This window comes from Schistosoma haematobium, chromosome 2 (assembly GCF_000699445.3).
Source record: "Schistosoma haematobium chromosome 2, whole genome shotgun sequence".
NCBI lineage: Eukaryota > Metazoa > Platyhelminthes > Trematoda > Strigeidida > Schistosomatidae > Schistosoma > Schistosoma haematobium.
In genome coordinates, this window is record NC_067197.1 from 28,290,346 (window position 1) to 28,311,820 (window position 21,475).

The 21,475-nt window shown below is 32.5% G+C and overlaps 1 protein-coding gene across 4 annotated transcripts in view; it reads left to right on the forward strand.

The window, feature by feature from the left end:
- NPHS1_1 (nephrosis 1, congenital, Finnish type (nephrin)) overlaps positions 1-21,475 on the forward strand; it is a 171,635-nt gene that overhangs the window by 38,748 nt on the left and 111,412 nt on the right. For all 4 annotated transcript variants that reach the window (XM_051214810.1, XM_051214808.1, XM_051214807.1 and 1 more), the window contains one exon: positions 20,661-20,846. In XM_051214810.1, coding sequence (XP_051067998.1) covers positions 20,661-20,846 — 186 coding nt within the window. The remainder of the gene's footprint in view (positions 1-20,660; positions 20,847-21,475) is intronic.

A 21,475-nucleotide genomic window follows, 5' to 3' on the forward strand; every position in this document is an offset into this window, starting at 1 on the left:
GTGTTTTTCTGTTGGAGTAGACCCCGTTTCTTCTCAGTGATGTATAGTGCAATTTAGGATAGTGACATGATTCGATGCACGAATATTTGTTCTAATATAAGTTGAGTTATTATTGTACACTAATGAATTGTTTCTGTTGAAGTCCAGTGAATTTGATTAACGTCATAAGGTTAACAGTTAGCCTGTGGTATATTTTATTTAGAATTTGAATGAGGAACCTACTAATACAACAAATCTAATGAGAAATAGAATAGACAGAACATTTGACCCAACAACACTTTAACGTATATGAGATTGAGTAGAGATATCCTAGGCAGCTTTATATTTTTAACAAAACTCATAAATTAATATGGAAAAATCTGTTTTCATAGTAGCATTTAATGAATTTGGTCACAGAGATAGGACTAATAAACGCACCAGAGGATTTTTAGAAATTTACTACTCAGGTAAATTAGCAATCAACAAATACATTGAAATCAATCCAATCTACCAAACTGTCAGAAAAATGATGGACAAATACAAGACGAGGAATCAAATCAAAGTGACATACAATTAAGATAAAGGAGTAGACAATGACAGGTTAAGAGTTAACAATAACCAATGAAGAACGAGGTCTACAGGACAAACTGTGAGTCATATGTAGGGAAATTCGAACACTTCACTTCTAGCTGATGTTTACGCTAACGATATTGTTATGCTCATATGCCATGTTAATTATCACGTGACATAATCGCCAGTCAGAACACCGACTTATATGTCTTTGGTACTATGCCAAACCAACGACGCGTTAACCATTACGATCAGACTAAAGTTAACTGAGTCCTTATTGGTTCCTCTCGTATAGATCTGTCCGTTTCAGTCTAGAACACCAATATCAGCTTTGACCGTATGAATCTTGTATTTGAGACATACGCAGTTTATACACAAGCAAACCACTCCATATCATACCGTAAAATAGAAAATAACAATATTACAAGATCAAGCCAAAAGTGGCTGTGAGTGTGAAAGACTCTAACTAATAAACTGACACAAAGTCAAGAATAGTAAATCGTATAATAATAATCGATAATTCAAATAGAAGTTTATGATAAAAGCAATGTGAATGTACATTTAATATTGTTACTTAACAGTTATCCATAAAGAATATATATATATATATATATATATAATCCATAAAAAATTCCTAGCAGTTACCATTTATTTATTCTTCGTTAGGATATAAGAGATGTTGTTCAACAGAACAGTGAAAGCTTCATGACCAAACCATTCAGTTCAGAGAACAAAACTCCATTTAGAAAAATTTGTAACTTTTAAATCTTACCTGTCCATGAAAACGTTTGTATGTTTAAAAATACCACAACATGTTAAGCATGTTTGGCTACATAAATTTAATAATACTACTTATATGTTAATTACCTCAGTCTGTCAACTATCTATTATTTTTTTTCAAATCGATTATTCGTTTTATTATTTATATACACTTAATCTTCATACATCGATTTGACTTACTGAGATTAATCCAAATTAAACATTATCAGATAATATTTTTTTTTAAAAAAAAACGTTTTCCCTTTATCTAAGTTACTAAAATGTTGGTTATTTTTCAAGTGAAATTAAGCTGATTTTTATTCTCCCCCCTCCACTCTCCCTCCCCCTTCCCCCCTAAAATCTTATGACTTTGATTACGAATAAAGAGAGAAAAAAAAAGAAACACAACAACTTACAGTATTCCTTTTTTTTGTATTTTATTAAATGCATAATTTAAGTAGCAAAATAAAAGTATTTATAATTATAATAACAAACTTTTTTTAAAAAAAAGAAAAAAGAAACACATCAACTATTTGTTCACTTGGAATTTATATCTAAGAAGAAGAAGAAGACAAGAAAAAAAGGGAAAATCAACCTTAAATAAGATAAATAAAAGAATTGTTGATAATGATTACATATTATCCTCAAGGGTACTTCAGTTAATTGATCGTTTGTTTCTTTTTTACTGAAAACTAAACACCTGAAGGTGTATATTAAAAGTTTATTGCATTTTTTTTCCTATTTATTTTGTTTGTATTTTATCAATGAAAATTATGAATAACTATTGAAATTGTTATTCTCATGAGAATAATCAATTTTAAAGCTGATGGCGCTTTATTAGTGAGTTGATTCAAGACTTTGATTTTTTAAAAACTTACTTATATAATAACGGATGTAATAATAATAATACTCTTTGATTCCTGTGCTTTGAAAAGACTAAGTTTCATTGTTATATGCTAAATGGATGTTAACTTGGTAAAGATGTTTTGTTTTCTTCTTTTTCTTAAATAATTAAATTTTTAATATCAGATAGGTTTTGTGGATATTATAGTAATTTCAATGGTTAAGATCACGAGTCAGTTAACCAAATGACACGATGAATGTGAGATAATAGATGCAAATAAAATTTAGTGACCATTAGTTCATAATGTAGTTTCTCATGCTTGCTTAACTGATAAACACAATAGAACCGAACACAGTCCCACAATAGAACGAAACGGCCGTCCAGTGCTTCCAGATTTTCCATTATGGTCTAGCTTCAACTGACTCATGATCTTAAACATTGAAATTAAACTTTCATTGAGTTGAATAAAAGAAAATAGTTGTTTTGTTCAACAGAAATCAAAGAAAATATATACTCAATGTACAATGTATCACAGTGAGTATGATCTACTTAATGTTCATTATTAAAATTTTCATTAAAAATTACAAATATGATTATAGTATAAAAATAAATAAATCATTTGAAATGGTAGGCTGTTATTTATGATTAGGAAACTAGAAATTTAATCCAGTTATCTATGATTAAACACTGTAAACTGGTACAAGATTGTGTGTTGTACATCAGTTAGAATAACTGTATCGCAATTAATGAAAAATTGAATAGGAAAACAAAAATGAATAGTCGGATTAAGTTTAAAATTTTAGACATAAAGTGAAATAATGATTCAATAAATCTGTCACCATAACCTAATCTGAGTGAAATCAATTAAAAATATCGGAAAATGGAATATTATTATGGTACGAGCTGAAAGTTTGATAATGATTAATCACTTACAACAGGTATTCCAGTATGTTATGACTTGGTGGAATCGTACCATCTTTTAGTTTGTTTTCTCAGCCTACAACTATGTTTGACACTTTGGCATTTTATGACAGGGAATGAATATGTTTTTAAAACGACATGACTTAGACGTCATAAGAGGTCAGTATTATACCCAGAAATCCCGTATGTGGTTAAATGTACAGATAAATGTTGTTATCATATTTTAAGAGTCACAGCTTGCTATTTTTGGTAGACTTCAGACACTTCAAATGTAGAGTGTGATCATAAACATTCAAACAAATTTGTAAATAGTTAATTCTATTAGAAGTTTTCTTTTGTTTCACATTCTCAACTCTAAATGTAAACGCAAGTGGTACATAATGACATGTATTTATCAATCTCTAACTGAATAATAGTGACTTCTAACATGTTCCATATAATTGAATAACTGGAAATAAAAATGTTATTTCAACAAGCCTATATTTAAAAGACATATAAAACAATTACTTCCTCAAATAGGAATCATATAAACGAAAAATGTAGCTTATCTTTACTCTCAAAACTGTTTTTCAAAGTCTTTGTCGATTCGATTCATCAATTATTTTTGTCTAACTGATATATTGTAATAAGTATTGAGCAGATTTAAAGTCTCGAAACACATTTTATCTGAAGTGATTATCGTTGTTTAATTACTTACCTATTGTATTTTCGTGTTTCATTCATTGTAAGCCTTTGTTTGATGCATAAACTGTTGTTGTGTATTATACCCTTCTTAAAATATTATTAATTTATTACAGACCTATTACTCAATCAGCTTTCATTTATGGCTTAGTTATGCTTAGATTGTAATTCCTTATTTATTTTGATGTGTAGTTAGTATTTGACACTATATTTTTGTATTAGTGATTCATAAATTAGTACTGTAGAATTATAAATTACTTGTTGACTGTGTTAGGTTTTATTGTGTTTGTCAGTTAAGCGAGCGTGAGAAACTACATTCTGAACTAATGGTCACTAAGTTTTATTTGCATCTATTATCTCACATTCATCGTGTCATTGGTTAACTGGCGGTCATTGTTACTAGAAATACAGCCTAGGTAAACTGATCATTACTCAGACTGCACTAACTATTCTCCTGTTTTAAAGTCCGATCACAAGTGATCCAAAAGTAGCAGACGATGAGAAGCCATGACAAGTAGAGCTAATCGGTGTCGGGTAGAAACAGGTGTCTACCTCAGTACAATGGAAGATGGTCGCGCAAATTCGTGGATTGGTTGAGGTTAGACATTAACACCATTGGATGCCGGCTCAGTGGTCCGGTAGGCTAAGCGTTTGCGCGCGAGACTGAAGGCCCTGGGTTCGAATCCCGCGAGCGGGATCGTGGATGCGCACTGTCGAGTAGTCCCACAATAGGACGAAACGGCCGTTCAGTGCTCCCAGGTTTTCAATGGTGGTCTATCATCAATCGGTTCATGATCTCAATCAAACAAAACTCAACAATCTCCACAACCCCTAAACTGATAACAAAATATTTGTTTACTGATATGATGGAAAAAAGTCAATTTTCTATTGATTTACTCATTATTAGTTTTATTCAACATTACTTCTGTTGTGATTCAATATGATGGTTATTCAGTGTAGTATTGGGTTTGGTTTTCTTATGTGATGTTTTATTTTGTATAATATATGATATTCTTGTATTCAATTGACATAAACTATGCTCAGTATGTGATTTGTTATGACTGAGTATTTTTTATATGTGATTTCATCCTAATTATTGATAAAAGTGTGCGTACAATCAATATATAAATGAGTGTATTTTCGACTAGGGTTGTGTCGACACTGTTTGGAATAACATTCCTTTCACTAGACTTCTGTCTTCTCATTGCGACTTGGAAGGGTTTTAGCGTTGTAGTGCTCAATTCATACGCAGTATATCAAGAATATAAACATCTACATATAACATTTACTTTTTATAATCTTACTAACACGCAAACTGCCAGTAAAAAATTAGAAAATTATCTAATACTCTGAAGGTAATGCGATCGCTGATGGACCAAAATATGACGATATTTATTTCTGATGGGAATACCGGTGCATACTATCAAGAAGTTGATATGTCTAATATTCTCTAACCTTTTATCATTTCTTTGTTCAAATAAATACAATCCGTGACGCTGTAATGAACAGAACATGGGTGGGGAAAAACGAATGTATCTAACACACAATTAGAGTTACTCGGTAAACTAAAAAAAACATATAGCGAATCGTTAATTTGCAAAATATTAGTCCATCATATCAACCTGGACTGTTCCTGTTGCAAATATCAATCTATTGTCTCACATTTCATTGTTCATGCGTTTCCTTACAAATTGCATTGTGTTTCTGCACTTTATTTCTTGATCTTCTGCCATCTTCTGCTGCCAGATATTACGTTTTATAACTCGCGTCATATACTACTTATATCAATATAAGTAGCACGCACCACAACACCAACGTTGAAGTATTCTTACTAGAAAAAAAAGGCTTAACAACAAAATTAAATATGTCCATTGATTGATATCCAAGGTAACTAACAGTTTTTTTTATTGATCATGGTTATAATCATTTTGGTTACCTAAATATTAAGGTTTACAAGAGAATTTTCTTTATCATCTATCAATAAAAAATTTCATTCTACTTCTATTTCAAATTTAAATAAATTCGCCTTTTGGCTATAAATCGAATTGATTGATAACTTTTTTCTAATAGGTATACAATTTTCTATTCTATACTAACAAGTAATGGTAAATTCACAAATTACTCCGTCGTTGAAACTGAATAAAACAATTTGGCAGATCTAACTTTGATTGTATATATATATATATATGGATACATATTAACACTCATGTATACAATCATCTTTATCTGTTATAAAATACAATAAATAATTATGCATTAGGAAACTATATTTTCTTTATTTTGTACAGATTTTCCTATCATTTAATGAATGTCTTTCGTTTCCATATGTTCTACCATCAATATTTCAATAAACAGTATAAATATATTATCCATATATAATTGAATATATACTTACATTTGATTATTATTATTATTGTCAACCATTTCAATAACACACTATTTCGTAAAGTACAACAAACAGAAATCTAATCTTTTATAAAGATAGGAAATTTTCTAAACCCTCTAGCTAAAATAAATAACAACCATAGATTAGTATTTCTCTTTGATGATATATATATATATGAGATAACTGTATGAGTTTCTCCACCATTAAAGCGACCTATTTACGTTTCCTATCTCAAGTAGCGGATAATAAAATAATGTTTCGAACTATACAAATGAAACTAAACAATGAATAATATTTGTTACCTTTTAACTAGTTTGTAAATCTTTATGTTAATGTCATCAAGTTATGAAAATAATCTATTACATATCTAGTACAATATTTCATGTGTAAACATTTTGATATCAGTTAAATTGTATGTTTATATGGAATATTGACTTAATCATTTACTCTTTCATATTTCATAGATACACTTTTCTTTGAGTTATACATTGGTTACATGATTTTGTTTAGTTCAACTGATAACCAAAGTTATATGATTCATAGTCCCAATGTTTATATTTGATAAGTTTTGTCGATTGAACGCTATATTCGCTTCCTAAGCTAGTCTGGTAACCCGCAAGCTAGAACTACACAATGACCTGAACACCAGAGAGAAGACGCAAAGTATGAGAGAAATACTTTACTCCAAGGTTCGTCTATGTACAGAAAACATGGGTATTTATAGATGTTAACGTATGTTAAATCAACATCATATTTCGGCCAATCCGTTAATGACATATTATGCTACTGACCAATAGTAGCACGCTACGTTGGGATTCTAGAATGCTCCATCATGATCTGATTGGCTAGGACTCTTCGGCTCCTTCTTGGGCCTCTGGAGGCTCCGTTGAAGTTCTCCGAAAGCCGACTCAACAGTATTATAAATAATATTAGTATGATAATCACTGACAGAAATATTAGACATTATGTTAATGGCATTTTATTCAATATAAAATTATTGACCCGATTAATTTGATAAACTAACTCATTAGCGAAAATTCATAATTTTTTTTAAATGTTCAAATTTGAGAACAATTTTTGACTGAGATCATGTATCAATCAATATTAGACCATCATTGAAAATCTGGAAGCATTGGATGGCCGTTTTGTTCTAGTAATGGGACTACTTAGCAGTATGTATCTACTGATAGTTAAGAATGAATAATCTCAATAATTGGCTTCAGAAAGACAACTATTAACAAAAGTAAACGCTAAAAGAATTGAAGTTATTAGATTTGGTTACATGTAAACTAATGGATGAGCATTGAAAAAATATTTCAACTTAGTACCGAAATGGCTATTCAGTGATACTTAGTTTTTTTCTACTTCAAATCAGTTCATAAGTGAAACTGCATTCTATGTGGTTAATTTTGTTTAATGTAACTATGAGCACCATATACTAGTGCTCACATTTTTATGATATTCAAATCCATTTTAATTTCTGTTGTTCCAAGATCGATGTAATAAAATGATTTTGCTTGTATCAGTCTTGAATCTGCAGATATTTTGCATCATCAGCGAAATTCAACTAAGCAATTATTCCAATCCATATATATATATATATATATATATATATATATATATATATATATATATATATATTCGGATGGTTGCTTGGCCAAACTCCGTTAGTGATGTAAAATGTCTTTAGACTGAATAATCTTCGCAGACATCTTATCTTGGTAATAACCATGCGCTTACTAGTGAACAGCTTTAACAACTAGTGAGTAGTTAAAACGTTTTGTTATCAACTGCATCTGGAAGAAGATATTATACTAGTAGGATTGAACGATATTTAATTAATATTGCAAATGGACTGAAGTGAGAATTTTAAGCCAATACTTTGTTTAAATGTAGTCCATTTACATCAAATTTCTGGGTTTTATCCCTATAGAACATGGTATGTTAGAGAGTACCAAACTAGTGTCAAAATACGACTCAATAAATCCTGTCTTTCAAAGGATGGTTAGTTAAAGTGAACACCTGATAAGAATAATGTAGAATAGGATTAGTAGGTAACTGGCACAAATTTGTCATTTTAGGCAATGGTACCATACTAAATACACACTAAAATCAACCTATCATAAGTTAGTTTTGTTTTGATTGTGATATGTTCTATAGTTATTATGAATAGTTTTTCTCGCTAAAATTTAGATGAACATGATACAATTTTACACTGAAGTTCTATTTATTAATGGTGCATACAGTTTCCGTAGAACCTCTTGTGAATTTATACATTATTTGTTGTTAATTATTATAAGCCATGACAGACTCCACCTGAAGTTTTGATGTGACTGAAATTAGTAGTATAATGATTTCACAAATTCTTGAAAAATGCAAAATAGCTCACAGGTTACTCTCAGCGTTGATCTCCAACCACGATGTGAGACGTTTTAAGAGGGCAGGACCTTTGACGAAACAATCCAATGAGTAATAACATTAAATATGATTATTCCATTAACTGGAATACTAATCATGTTTAAAAAAGAACTATGTTCAAATATAAGGATGGTTTTTTCAAACTTACAGATGTACATAAGTTAATAAGGGACTGGTAAGTTGTCATCCTTAACTTCAATATGAAAGCTCAAGCAACCAAAGCTAGTGGTAATCTAGACTCAGAAGTCAAGTAGATAACACAATGGCAATTAAAGAGAAATTTGCTGAGTTCGAGGCTCAAAGTAAACATCAAGTTTGGGATGCAGATACATCCATCTGACGAGTCACGAATAAGAAAAAACACGTGTTCTGGATCCTACTGCAAGCCATTATCGATCTCTGTTTATAATGCCTGAGTCATCACTTCGGTAATCCGAACAGGATGCATATATGACAATAAGACTGATCAGTTTAAGTCAAAAACATCAATAGGCACTTCAAACAGCCAACGAGACTATGGATTATAACATAACCTGCCTCCATACTTAGAGCTAAATCTTAGAAACCGAAGGAATCTTACAACCAGCTCGTTTAGTTTACGTCAAAGTAGAAAACCTGAAACTTCTCATATAATTAGCATTACACACAATACTACTTATGCAAATTTAAGTAGCCAGATATCTTACCGAAAAATTGTTTACCTATGGTTAGTGAATATATATATATTAATCAAGCTTAGTTAACCTACAAAAAGAAGTGCTGAACATCATACTTTAGGTAGTACTCGAGCCTTTTTCATGAAAGTGCAGAAATTTGTTGAGTGACAACTCAAAATACCTTTTAGTTCATGTTAAAAACTTAAAAATTCACTCATTATATATCATATCATTTTAAAATCCTTAGTATATAACCCCGAAAAACAATAAAAATTATTTGTCTTAGTGGATTAATTACAATGGAAACATAAACTAATTGCAATGTCATTTACACTGTTTATATTCAATTACACCATTCAGTTGGATTATGTCTGTTACAGAAATAAAACAAAGACATTAATTCACAGATTTTTATGGTTTGATGGTTTTCTATAAGAATCGTACATGATGTCAGAAATGAGGCTGTAAAGAGGTTGTCCTCGGATGTTATTTTTTTATTGATTTCATACAATGTATTTATAACGTTGTCTATATGAAGCCATTTATTTGCAAATATTGAATATGTCATTTGCGGATAATACGCTATTTTTGACGTTTGAAGACACAAAGTATAGTCCCTCAATTGTTAAACCAATTAATTCTCAGTAAATCTAATGATTATTCATAAGAAATTCATTTGAAATATTTTAATATAAAATCTTACTACTATTAAAATGTGTAAGTAGCTTATCACAAACAAAACATTTTTTGAATCTTCGTTTTTGTGAGAATTATCAAAGAATAACGAAAGAAAAAAGAAAAAAGAAAAACATTGTTTTGAGTAGGTAATATGCTGAAGAATATGCACATATGAGTGGAGTGTTAACTAAAGTTATCGTCATAGAAACTTAATATTTAGAAATTTATATAAAGTAAGTAACCCTAACATCTTCCATGTGAGGGAAGCAATGAAATCATTGACAATACACAATTATCGATCTTCTTAAGCAAAAAAAGTAATACATACAGCAGATACAAAGTAGAACTAGTAAAATCTAGTCGGTATATTAGTTGGTTGAACATTATCATGGATATCCCTTCCGATAGTTTATTTTGAGTAAACTTTTCATCGCGTGTTCAAAACCTAGATTCTTTTTTTGTGTGTCAAAAACATATCAAAATAAGAAAAATGTATAATGGAGGTCAAGTTGAATTACATTGATGCATAAAAACATATAATTCATATTTGATGCAAATTTTCTACGTACGTTGGTAAGTTTATAGATGTTGGTTGTAAATCAATAGTTTTTTTGGCATATATATACGGATGATAAAGGTGAATGAAAGAAATAGCGGATAAACAGCAATCATTCATTTATCATAAAAATTAATAAGGGCATTAAAGTCAGTTTTTCATTGGGAAAGCACTTATCAAAGTATGACTATTTTTCTCTTAGTAATTGATTGTTTGAAAAAAAATGCTTCATTCCACTTTGCTATCTTGGTAGTCAATGAAAATTCAAAGAGAGAAAAACTTAATCACTTGACAGATAAGTTGATTTGCTCACGCTATTGTTTTCATTGAAGTAATGATATCTATCTTATTTGATTGTCACCATTTTCCATATTGACTATTTTCTTCCACTGTCATATTCACGTAGACGTTAATAATAAATAAAAGTAACAACAGATAAACAATGTTATATTATTGAACATTTCTATTAACTAGACAAAGTGAGACTTTTCCCGAAATAAATAACCGTTAAGTAATATCACGGGTTGTGATACCTTTTTTAATGCATTGGAATGACACATGAAATGAACACTTTGCTCAAGGATGCAACGGTGTTTTTGAGTGTCAATGGTTATGAAATCATGTTCAAAGCCGTCCTGTAGATAGTCTATGATAGAGTAAGATCAAACACAATGCATAGCAATGACAATTCAATTTGACTGGCTCTCATACTTCAACATGATCGATATAATTCTTTTATCAATAAAGTCAAGAAGAAATGCCAATTCTTCGTCTCATCATACGTACCAACTTTCAAGAATAGGGTTTATCAGATCACAGTGTATCGTGTATACATCAGATAACAGAGAATAGTGTACGTAAAGATGAAAATTCACATCCACTATAGAATGTTTTCTACCTTTCATAGTCGAAGTCGAATCCCTTCCAATAGCATCTTAGAAATAATTAAGTAATTGCGGAATGTCATTTAATACTTATCGTTTTTACATGTTGACAATTTACTGTTTACATTGTTAGAGGTTGTATCTAAGCTATAGTTTTTCATGCCGATAATTTCTTAAATGGTCAGTATAAATGTGTAATGTAGAACATAGTCGTACTGTATAGGAACTCACAAAACATCAATTAGATACTGCTTTTTACCATTAAGTGAATCATAACTTATAAATTAGTGTCATTCAATTTGCATATGCCCCGTCTAATATTTGCAACTTATTATGGATATTAAACGAATAAATTAACTAAACTTATGTGAACCCTGGAAGTTATAAGTCTGAATTAGATTCAATCAAACGTTATGATTATTGAAATCATGGAAAAGATCCATTCATTACCCATGATTTGAATAAAAATGTGATAGACCAGTGTGACCATGTTTAGGTAAACGCTAAAATTCATAATTACAGTTTGGAAAAATTTTCTCCGGCTAACAATAATTTCAAAAAACTTTTGTAGAACTCAAACTTATATTCACTGGTTATGTAGTACTATAAAATTTTCGCTTCACTTTATTAATATTTAGTCCATTAAGTTCCATTTAAATTCAGTTCATTATGATATGATTTTGTCTATAAACACTTACAGTGATAATACTTTTAATCACATTTTTAAGGGAATGCTGTCCTCAGAATTATATTTACGAATTTTCGACATGTAAATAACTCGGTATATACCGCTATGTGATATTGCGGTTAAGGTTACATAAATTAACTTTCCAAAGATTTACTTTCAAGTAACTTAAGGTATCCTATCGTTCGCTGAAATTACTAGAGTATATTTTTATTTAAAAAAATGAAATCAAATTAGTCAAGCTACTGAAATGATTATACCTAACTTACATATCCTAGTAATTTAATTGAGTGACTTTATGATATTTTTAGTTAAAACGATGAACTTGTCAGAGTTTATCGCAAATAAACTTTGAAAGTTTATTGGATTCATATTATCAGTTATATTACGTGATAAGTTCCATGTAACTTACTTACTTATGCCTGTTACTCCTCGTGAAGGACAGTAGGCCGCTCACCAGCATTCTCCATCCAACCCTATCCTAGACAGTCCTTTCCAGCTCCTCTCAGTTGTTATTCATCGTTTTCATATCTGATTCTAATTCCCGACATAATGTGTTCTTTGGCCTTCCGCTTTTCCGCTTCCCTTCAGGATTCCTAATTAGGGCTTGCCTCGTGATGCAGTTTGATGATTTGTGTAATGTATGTCTTATTTGTTTCCATTGTCTTTTCCTAATTTCCCCTTCGGCTGGAAGCTGATTTGTTCTCTCACACAGATGGCTGTTGCTGATGGTATCCGACCAATGGATGTTGAGTATCTTGCGTAGACATCTATTTATAAACACTTGTACCTTCTTGATGATGATTAAAGTAGTTCTCCATGTTTCAGCTCCGTACAGTAGAACTGCCTTGATGTTCGTATTGAAGATTCTCACTTTGATATTGGTTGAAAGTCGTTTTGAGTCCCATGCGGTCTTCAATTGTAGGAATGCGGCCCTTGCTTTACCAATCCTTGCCTTTACATCTACATCTGATCCTCCTTGTTCATCGATGATGCTGCCCAGGTATGTGAAGGATTCTACATCTTCCATAGTTTCGCCATCAAGAGTGATTTGATTGCTGTTCTCCGTGTTGTATTTGAGGATCTTGGTTTTCTCCTTGTGTATGTTGAGGTCTACTGATACAGAGACTGCTGCTACACTGATTGTCTTTATCTTCATTTGTTTGTGTGTATTAGATAGAAGGGCTAGGTGATCTGCGAAGTCCAAATCTTCTTATTGATTCTGAGCTGTCCATTGTATGCCATGTTTTCCCTCAGATGTCGAGGTCTTCATAATCCAATCGAACAGCAGGAGGAAGAGGAAGGGAGAGAGTAGAAAGCCTTGTCTGACTCCGGTCCTTACTTGGAATGCATCTGTCAGCTGTCCTCCATGCACGACTTGGCATTATAGTCCGTCGTGTGAGTTCCGGATAATATTGACAATCTTCTCAGGAACTCCGTAGTGTCGAAGACGTTTCCATAACGTCCTCCTATCCACACTGTCAAATGCCTTTTCATAATCAATGAAGTTGATGTACAGTGACGCGTTTCACTCAATTGATTGTTCGACGATGATCCGTATTGTTGCAATTTGGTCTGTGCACGACCGATCCTTGCGGAATCGAGCTTGTTGATCTCGAATTTGGGAGTCTACTGCGTCTTTCATCCGGTTCAGCAACACACTGTCGAAGGCTTTCCCTGGTACTGACAGTAATGTGATGCCTCTGTAGTTTTCACATTTGCTCACATCTCCTTTCTTTGGAATCTTGATGAGGTGTTTTTCTTTCTACTCCATCGGCACTTGTTCCTTCTACCAAATCTTCTGGAATAGAAGGTGAAGCATGTTTGTAGTTACTTCGTTGTCTGGCTTTAGAGCTATAGCTGGTATATTGTCAGGTCCTGCTGCTTTTCCGCTCTTGATTTGTCTGATGATCATCCTGAGTTCTTCGGTTGATGGAGTTACATCTATAAGAAGGTCTGTGTGTGCTGCTTTAATGTCCGGTGAATTCATTGGAGCTAGCCTATTCATGAGTTTCTCGAAGTAATCTACCCATCTGTTCCGCTGTTGTTGAATTTCAGTGATTGTCCTGCCTTCTTTGTCCCTGACCGGTCTCTCTGTTTTACCATATCTCCCTGCTAGTTTCTTCGTTGTATCTTAAAGCTGTTTCATATTTCCTTTCCTTGCAGCTAGTTCTTCCACGTATTTCTGCTTGTCGGCTTTGATGCCCTTCTTCACTTGCTTGTTTACTTCTACGTAATCAGCCTGTGCTTGGACTTTCTCTGTTCGTGTTCGGCTGTTGTTAAGTGCTGCCTTCTTGTTCTTCCTTTCTTTGATCCTGTCCAGTGTTTCTATAGAGATCCATTCCTTATGATGATGCTTCTTGAGGCCCAGAACCTATTGACACGTTGAAGTTAATGATTCCTTGATACTTTTCCAGTTTCCTTCCATGTAACTATGTAATATTAATTAATTAATATTGCAAGCTTGTGAACATGACACTGTATGCATAATTTATTTCAATATGAGGTTACTGATATATGCAATATTAGACGATTACATGTTGATTGGATTGTCTTTGAGCAAGTAATAAGATTGGCTGCTTTCAAGTTAAATTACAGTTTATTACTTATTTACTTTATTTCTAAGTAGTAATCTTTCAAATATTTGAAATATTTCCTTTGGAAAGACTCCATTTAACGTGACATAACATTTTGATTTAAAATGGCACTAATACTAATGTGCATCCGTAGGGTTGTTCAGTGGTAATCATCCCAAGATTTATTATCAATTTGAATTGGCTTGTCAGTTTTTATTTAGTGACTGAAACATGATAAACGTGTAAAATGATTTTGCAAATATACTTTAAACATTTCTTCGAATCTTGGCACATACTGTTATTTTGAAAATAAATAAACCGTATATTCCAAACTTTTTAGACATGGTTACAATCTTTAATTATATAACTGTAATAATAGTAAGAATATGTTTTCTTCAACGCAAAATAATTAAACGAAGTAAATGATAATTTAACGCCTTTAAAAATTCAAATGATAACTAGTGACATGAGAAGGAAATACTTGGATAAACAATAGTTTATCAATTATCAACCGTTAACCAAAGTAGTGTAGAATACCTATAATGGTCCTGTTGTTTGATGAATTCCAATAATGTATTAAAAATGGCAATACATTTATGTTTATAAAGTTTTGTATTCTGTACTACATAAAACATTGCTACAATCCAATGGGGACTTACTTACATACGTACGACAATTCCTCCTCGTCGAGGAGCATAGGCCGCCCACCAGCATTCTCCACACAACTATGCCCTAGACAATCCTTTACAGCTACTATTCATTCTTTTGATGTCTCCTCCCGATTCCCGATGAAGTGTGTTCTTCGGCTTACCACTTTTTCGTTTCCCTTCAGGATTCCAAGTTACCGCTTGCCTAGTAATGTAGTTTGGTGATTTCCTCAATGTGTGTCCTATCCGCTTCCATTGTTTTTTCTAAATATCCTTGAGCTGCAAGCTGGTTTGTTCTATTGTTCATAGTATCCGTTCAAAAGATATTCAGTATCTTAAATAGACAATTGCTCATAAATACTTGTACATTTTTCATGATGGTTGTAGTAGTTCTGCAAGTTTCAACTCAGTACATTAGAACTAACTGTCTTCACGTTCGTTAAGAAGACTCTGAACTTGATGTTGTCTTGATGCTGACAGTTGTTTTAAGTTCCATATGTTCCTCAACTGTACAAGTACTGTCCTTTGTTCGCCAACAGTCGCCTTTGCAACTAAATCATTCAATTTCAACGGTGATGCTACCCAGACATGTGAAAGTTTACAACTCCTCCAGAGTATCTCCATCAAGTGTAATTTGGTTTGTGTTCTTTGTGTTGTATTTGAAGATCTAGCATTTCCCTTGTGTATTTTGAAGCCTACTGATACAGAGACTGCTGCTACACTGTTTGTACCGACCTGTATTTGTTGATATGTATGGGATAGAAAGGTCAGGTCATCTGTGAAGTCTAAATCGTTTAGTGGCATCCAACTCGTCCATTCTATTCCGTGCTCCCACTCAGATGTACAGGTCTTCATAACCCAATCAATCACCAGGTGAAAGAGGAAGCGACACACTAAGCACACTTGTCTGACCCCGGTTCTCACTTACAATACATTTGTCAGCTGTCCTCCACGCATGAATTCGCAGTGTAATCTGTTGTATGAATTCCGTATGATATTGACGATTTTCTCAGTTACATCATTGTATCGAGGAAGTTACCATATTGTTCTCCTATCCACACTGTCAAATGCTTTCTCACAATCAACGAAGTTGATGTACAGTGTTGAGTTCCACTCAACCGATAATTCAACAATGATCCGTAATGTCGCAATTTGATCTGTGCATTACCGATCTCTACAAAATTAATCTTGTTTATCTCGAAGTTGGACTACTACTGTGTTTTTCATTCGGTCCAGCAACACTCTGTTGAAAACCGTTTCTGTTACTGACAGTAATGTGATGTCTCCGTAGTTATCACATTTGATCAGACCTCCTTTCTTTGGTATCTCGATCAGTTTCCTTTCTTTCCAATCTGTCGGCGACACTTGTTCTTCCTCTCAAATCTTCCTCAATAGAATGTGGACCATGTTTGCAGTGACCTCTGTGTCTGAAATCAGTTGTTCAACTGGCATATTGTCAGGTCGTGTTGCTTCCCCATTCTAGATTTGTGTGACTTGTGTGACGGCCATCCGTCGTTGGTGGAGTGACATCTATCGGAATGTCTGTAGGTGCTGCTTCGATAACTCGTGCATTCAATGGAAGTGGTCAATTCAAAACTTCCTCGAAGTGTTCTACCCATCTGTTCCACCGTCCTTGAATTTCATTGATTTTCTTACCTTCTTTCTGCTTGACCGTTCTCTCTAGTTTCCTTTATTTCCCTACTGGTTTCTTCGTTATTTCATATAAATTTGTCATATTTCCTTCTCTTATAGCTTTTTACACTGTCATTACTAGCTCTTCCATATATTTCTGCTTGTAGGCTCTAATGCTCCTGCTCACTAGCTTGTTTACTTCTGTGTACTCAGCTTATGCCTTGACTTTCTCTGTTCTTGTTCGACTGTTGTTAACTGTTATCTTCTCGTTCTTCCTATCTTGAATCTTGTATGAGGTTTCTATAGAGATATATTCGTTATGATGATGCTTTTTGCGGCCGAGAACCTTCTGACTCATTGAAGTTAACGCTTCGAAGGAATGGAGTTGCCAACCGCTCCCTCTTCCTTACCTGTGCTTGGGACCGGCAGTAGCCCCAGAAGAGCTAATCGCGGAGTTATTCAAATGGGTAACTATGTCCTTGAAAAGAATTAAAGTATTTTTTATGTTCAGAAAGTTCTTATGCCTAATTTACTGGTTTTTTATTCATAAAAATATGTCACCGCGGCTTCTGTGATTCATTTTTCCTTTAAAAAAATTAGTAACAGTATAATTTGCTTTAAATGAACACTGTTATTCACATAATTAGTGTTAAGAAATTCAATCCTTGTCATGTTTGTTCCTGTTTACCCTCTTTTTTTCTATCTAATCTTCGTTACTCATAATATAAAATTGTTTCTTTAACGTAAGTTTTCAGAAAAATTACAGTTTTTCTCCTTAAAAAAGTTTCATCAGACAATTGATCAACAGGCAAACATATATATATGTGCCCTGGTACGGCCGAGAGTGGGGGGAGTCCGCTCTCCCTCTCGAAATGCTCTCACATGGCCACGCGTATATAGCCTCTGCCAGGGAAGTCCTACTCACTGCCTTCTCGCACCACGGGTGTTGTTTACGAGATTGAGAGGACGAAAAGCGAACGTCCGGCGCTTTAACCGGGCTGGTGGATATGGAGAGCACACCTAGGGGAGTTGGAAAACCCTGATTCAAAAGCAGTGGTGCAAATAAGCTCCAGTATTCTGAAGGAACAAATGTCGTATGAGCCAATTGTTGGTCATCGGCTACCATGGGACTGCATCTCCTTACGTTGCTCCACTGCCTTGTGGATCAGACGTTCGGGTCGAAGGCCCCCTAAGAAAACCACCTGCTTCAGTTTAGGCACCCGGACAGTATCACAGCCCTCCCACATATCAAATGAGTTCTGTGTGGTGCATATGTATTTGATGTCTCCTTGTACCAATATCTATGTGTTAAAATAAAATAAATAAATAAAATATCATTTTCTTCATATCAGGAGCTAACGTATAAACTAACACTTTAATCTTCTGTTACTGATAACAATTTACAATTTATTACTATCTGATATCTGTTTATTGATAGTAACATTAGTTCTTACAGTTCAGATGGATTAACCAGTTACATTTAAATTTAATTTCATCTAAAAAAAACCAGTCTTTCGATATTGTCATCATTTAAAACAAATGTTTTTTGCATTTTTTGGTTGCATGAAATCTGTCTCCTCAGCATTGTTTGTGAATTTATACGATTATTGGATACTGAACGCGAGATCATTAATATTTTTTTCTCAAAATATTCTAATAGTGTCAGTTATAACTGTTACCGAATTGATACTAACCTCTTGCGTTGTAACCATTTGGTTGTCATGCCAACCTGAACATAATTACATTCAAAATAAAAGCATAACTTCTTACATTTTCATTGTCACATATGTGAGTAAACAATTCAAATAAGAAGAATAAGTCAATAATGTTCTATATATTGTAGGTTTACGCAATAAATTATAATGTGATATAAGAAAATCTTAAGAAAATTCTTTTTTATTAGTTAAATTATTTATCACTTATCACAAGATATAATAATTACGAAAGTTGATATTAGTATATTAACTTTACTGAGATAATTGAACAAAGTACTTAGTTAATCTTTGTCAATCAACCATAAGAAGTTTAACACATTTGCCATAGTTTTAATACAGATTACTAAAGCTACAAATTAGTTTTAAAGTGAATATTACGTTAACAATAAAGTTACAATATATACGCACTGCTGAGGAGTCCCATACTAGGACGAAACGGCCGTCCAATGCTTCCAGGTTTTTCATGGTGGTCTAGCTTTAATTGACTCATGATTTCAATCAAAAACTTAACAATCTCCACAACACCTAAACTGAGAATATTAGGAATAATTGCCCTATCGCCTATTAATAACAGCGAAATGAAATGAAATTAACCAGTTGTAAATAATGTCAATCAATACTAGGAGATGAAAAAAGGAAACAGTGTATCAATGATATGATTGAAAAGTAATATTAGATACACAACTATTTTCCAAATGTACATAGTTACAAATCTCATTGGAAATTTATAAAACAAAAAAAATAGGTGAATACATCGAGAAATCTAAGATAATTGCATTAAATACTTGATATTCTGTTGGTTAAATAAATGTTCACATACTATCAACATCAGTAGAGAGAATTCTCTGGAAACACTAACATTTCGTTTTAAAATTTAATGATTTAACAATTCTGTTTTCCAATGTTCGCTGGACCATTACACTATCGGAAAACATTAAGAAGATACAATGATTTTACGATTTAAACATGAAAATTTCCATTTAAACAATAAAGAATTAGTTATGAAAAATAAGCTTCAACAAACTATCAGTTCAGAATAAGTAATTTATTAAAATGATAGGAAATAAGTAGTGAAATATACCTTATATAAATACAAAAATAAAAATGATAAAAATTCATCCTACTTAGAGTGTCTGTACTCTTCTAGTAAAGAACTTTCATTAACTTTGATGTTACATAGAATATATCTGTTACAAATTGATAAGCTTTCAGCAATTGATTTTTCCAAGTTTACTTGTCTATGCACCTTACTATTTAAATTTATCATGAAATTATAAATAACTCATTGTTTTATGGATACAGTAAGTGAAAAACATATAAAAATTTTACATGAAAATTATAAACTAAACAAAAATGCCTTTTTGTTATTTTACTTGTATCTTCCCATTGTTATTTAGGACTGCTGACGAGTCCAAAATAGGACGAAACGCGCGTACTAGATTCCACTGCTAGCCATTATCCATCTTTGCTTAAAAATGCATTGTGCTTAACTTTGTGAATAAATTCGTTTTTTTTATTTGTCTCGACGTTTAATTGGTCAGTTAATTGACCAATCAAAACGAAATAATAAAAAAAATAATTTCTTTAATCAAGATATCAGGCAAATAAACTTCGCAAATAATCTAATAAAATCATTTAAAATTTATGAATAACAAAGTATTACTTTGACTTCCCAGTAGAAAAAAATTATGATTAATTCCATCTCTTAGAATATGATGTACCTGGATCGTATTTCACCTTTGATAATGATAAGCTTGATTAACTGGAACCTAGTTTTATCTGAATTCATAGCATATGGATCTAATACTATGAATAAAAATACAGAAAAAGTTTTAAATTCTGTTATTTCTAAGAAGCAATCTGAATTACTAGAAAATTTAAAATCTTCATCAGCATCAATACATACACAGGATACTTCAAATGAATATATGTTAAGTGATCATCCATTATCTGTAATTAACTTTAATAAGCATCAAAAATTTTCGTATCTAAATGATATGCAACCAGAAAATGTTGATAATTCAAAACATCCATTATTATCTGATCCATTGTTTGATCCTTCAATTCTTACAGATACTGCTGCTCGTGTAATTCAATCCAACCGTTGTACAACAGAAGAACGCCAAAAACGAATACAATGTTTCGAGGTACTACCTGCGGAACAGTATGCTATACCATTAGGACATACCGTGAATATGCAATGTGTTGTTTTAAATCAGCATGGAAAAGTTCAATGGCGTGCAAAAAAAATACTTCTCGGTATGTTATACGTTTAATTCTAATTAAAACAAGTATACATAATCATTTCTTCATTGATACAAAACACTATTTTTACAATTGTGTACTTATCAGTTTGCTAATTAAATATTTGTATCTTGAGACAGCGGTTTAAATGCATGCCGAGATTGTGAGTGATGTGAGTATCTAACCTTATAAAAATCCATATCTACTCTTTAATTTTGCGGCTAAAACGATTAGAAATGTATAAACTGTTAACTAAAAGGATGGAGTACAACCGTGTCTGGTGTAGGGCAGCTACTCACTGAAGACAATGGGAGACGGTCGAGCAATATCATGCATTGATTGGACTTAGACATTCACACTATTGAACACCGGCCCAGTTGTCTAGATGTCAAGTGTTTGCGCGCAAGACCGAAGATCCCGGTTTTGAACACCACCTGTAGGATCATGGATGCGCAATGCTGAGTCTCATGCTAGGACGAAATGGCCATTCAGTGCTTCCAGGTTTCCAATGGTGGTCTAACATTGATTCATTCGTGATCTCAATTTAAAACAATTTCGTCAAATTCTTAAACACACCAGTAGTATTGTATTAAAATATTACAATAACATTATTACATACTATGATACTATAATAGGTGTTAAGT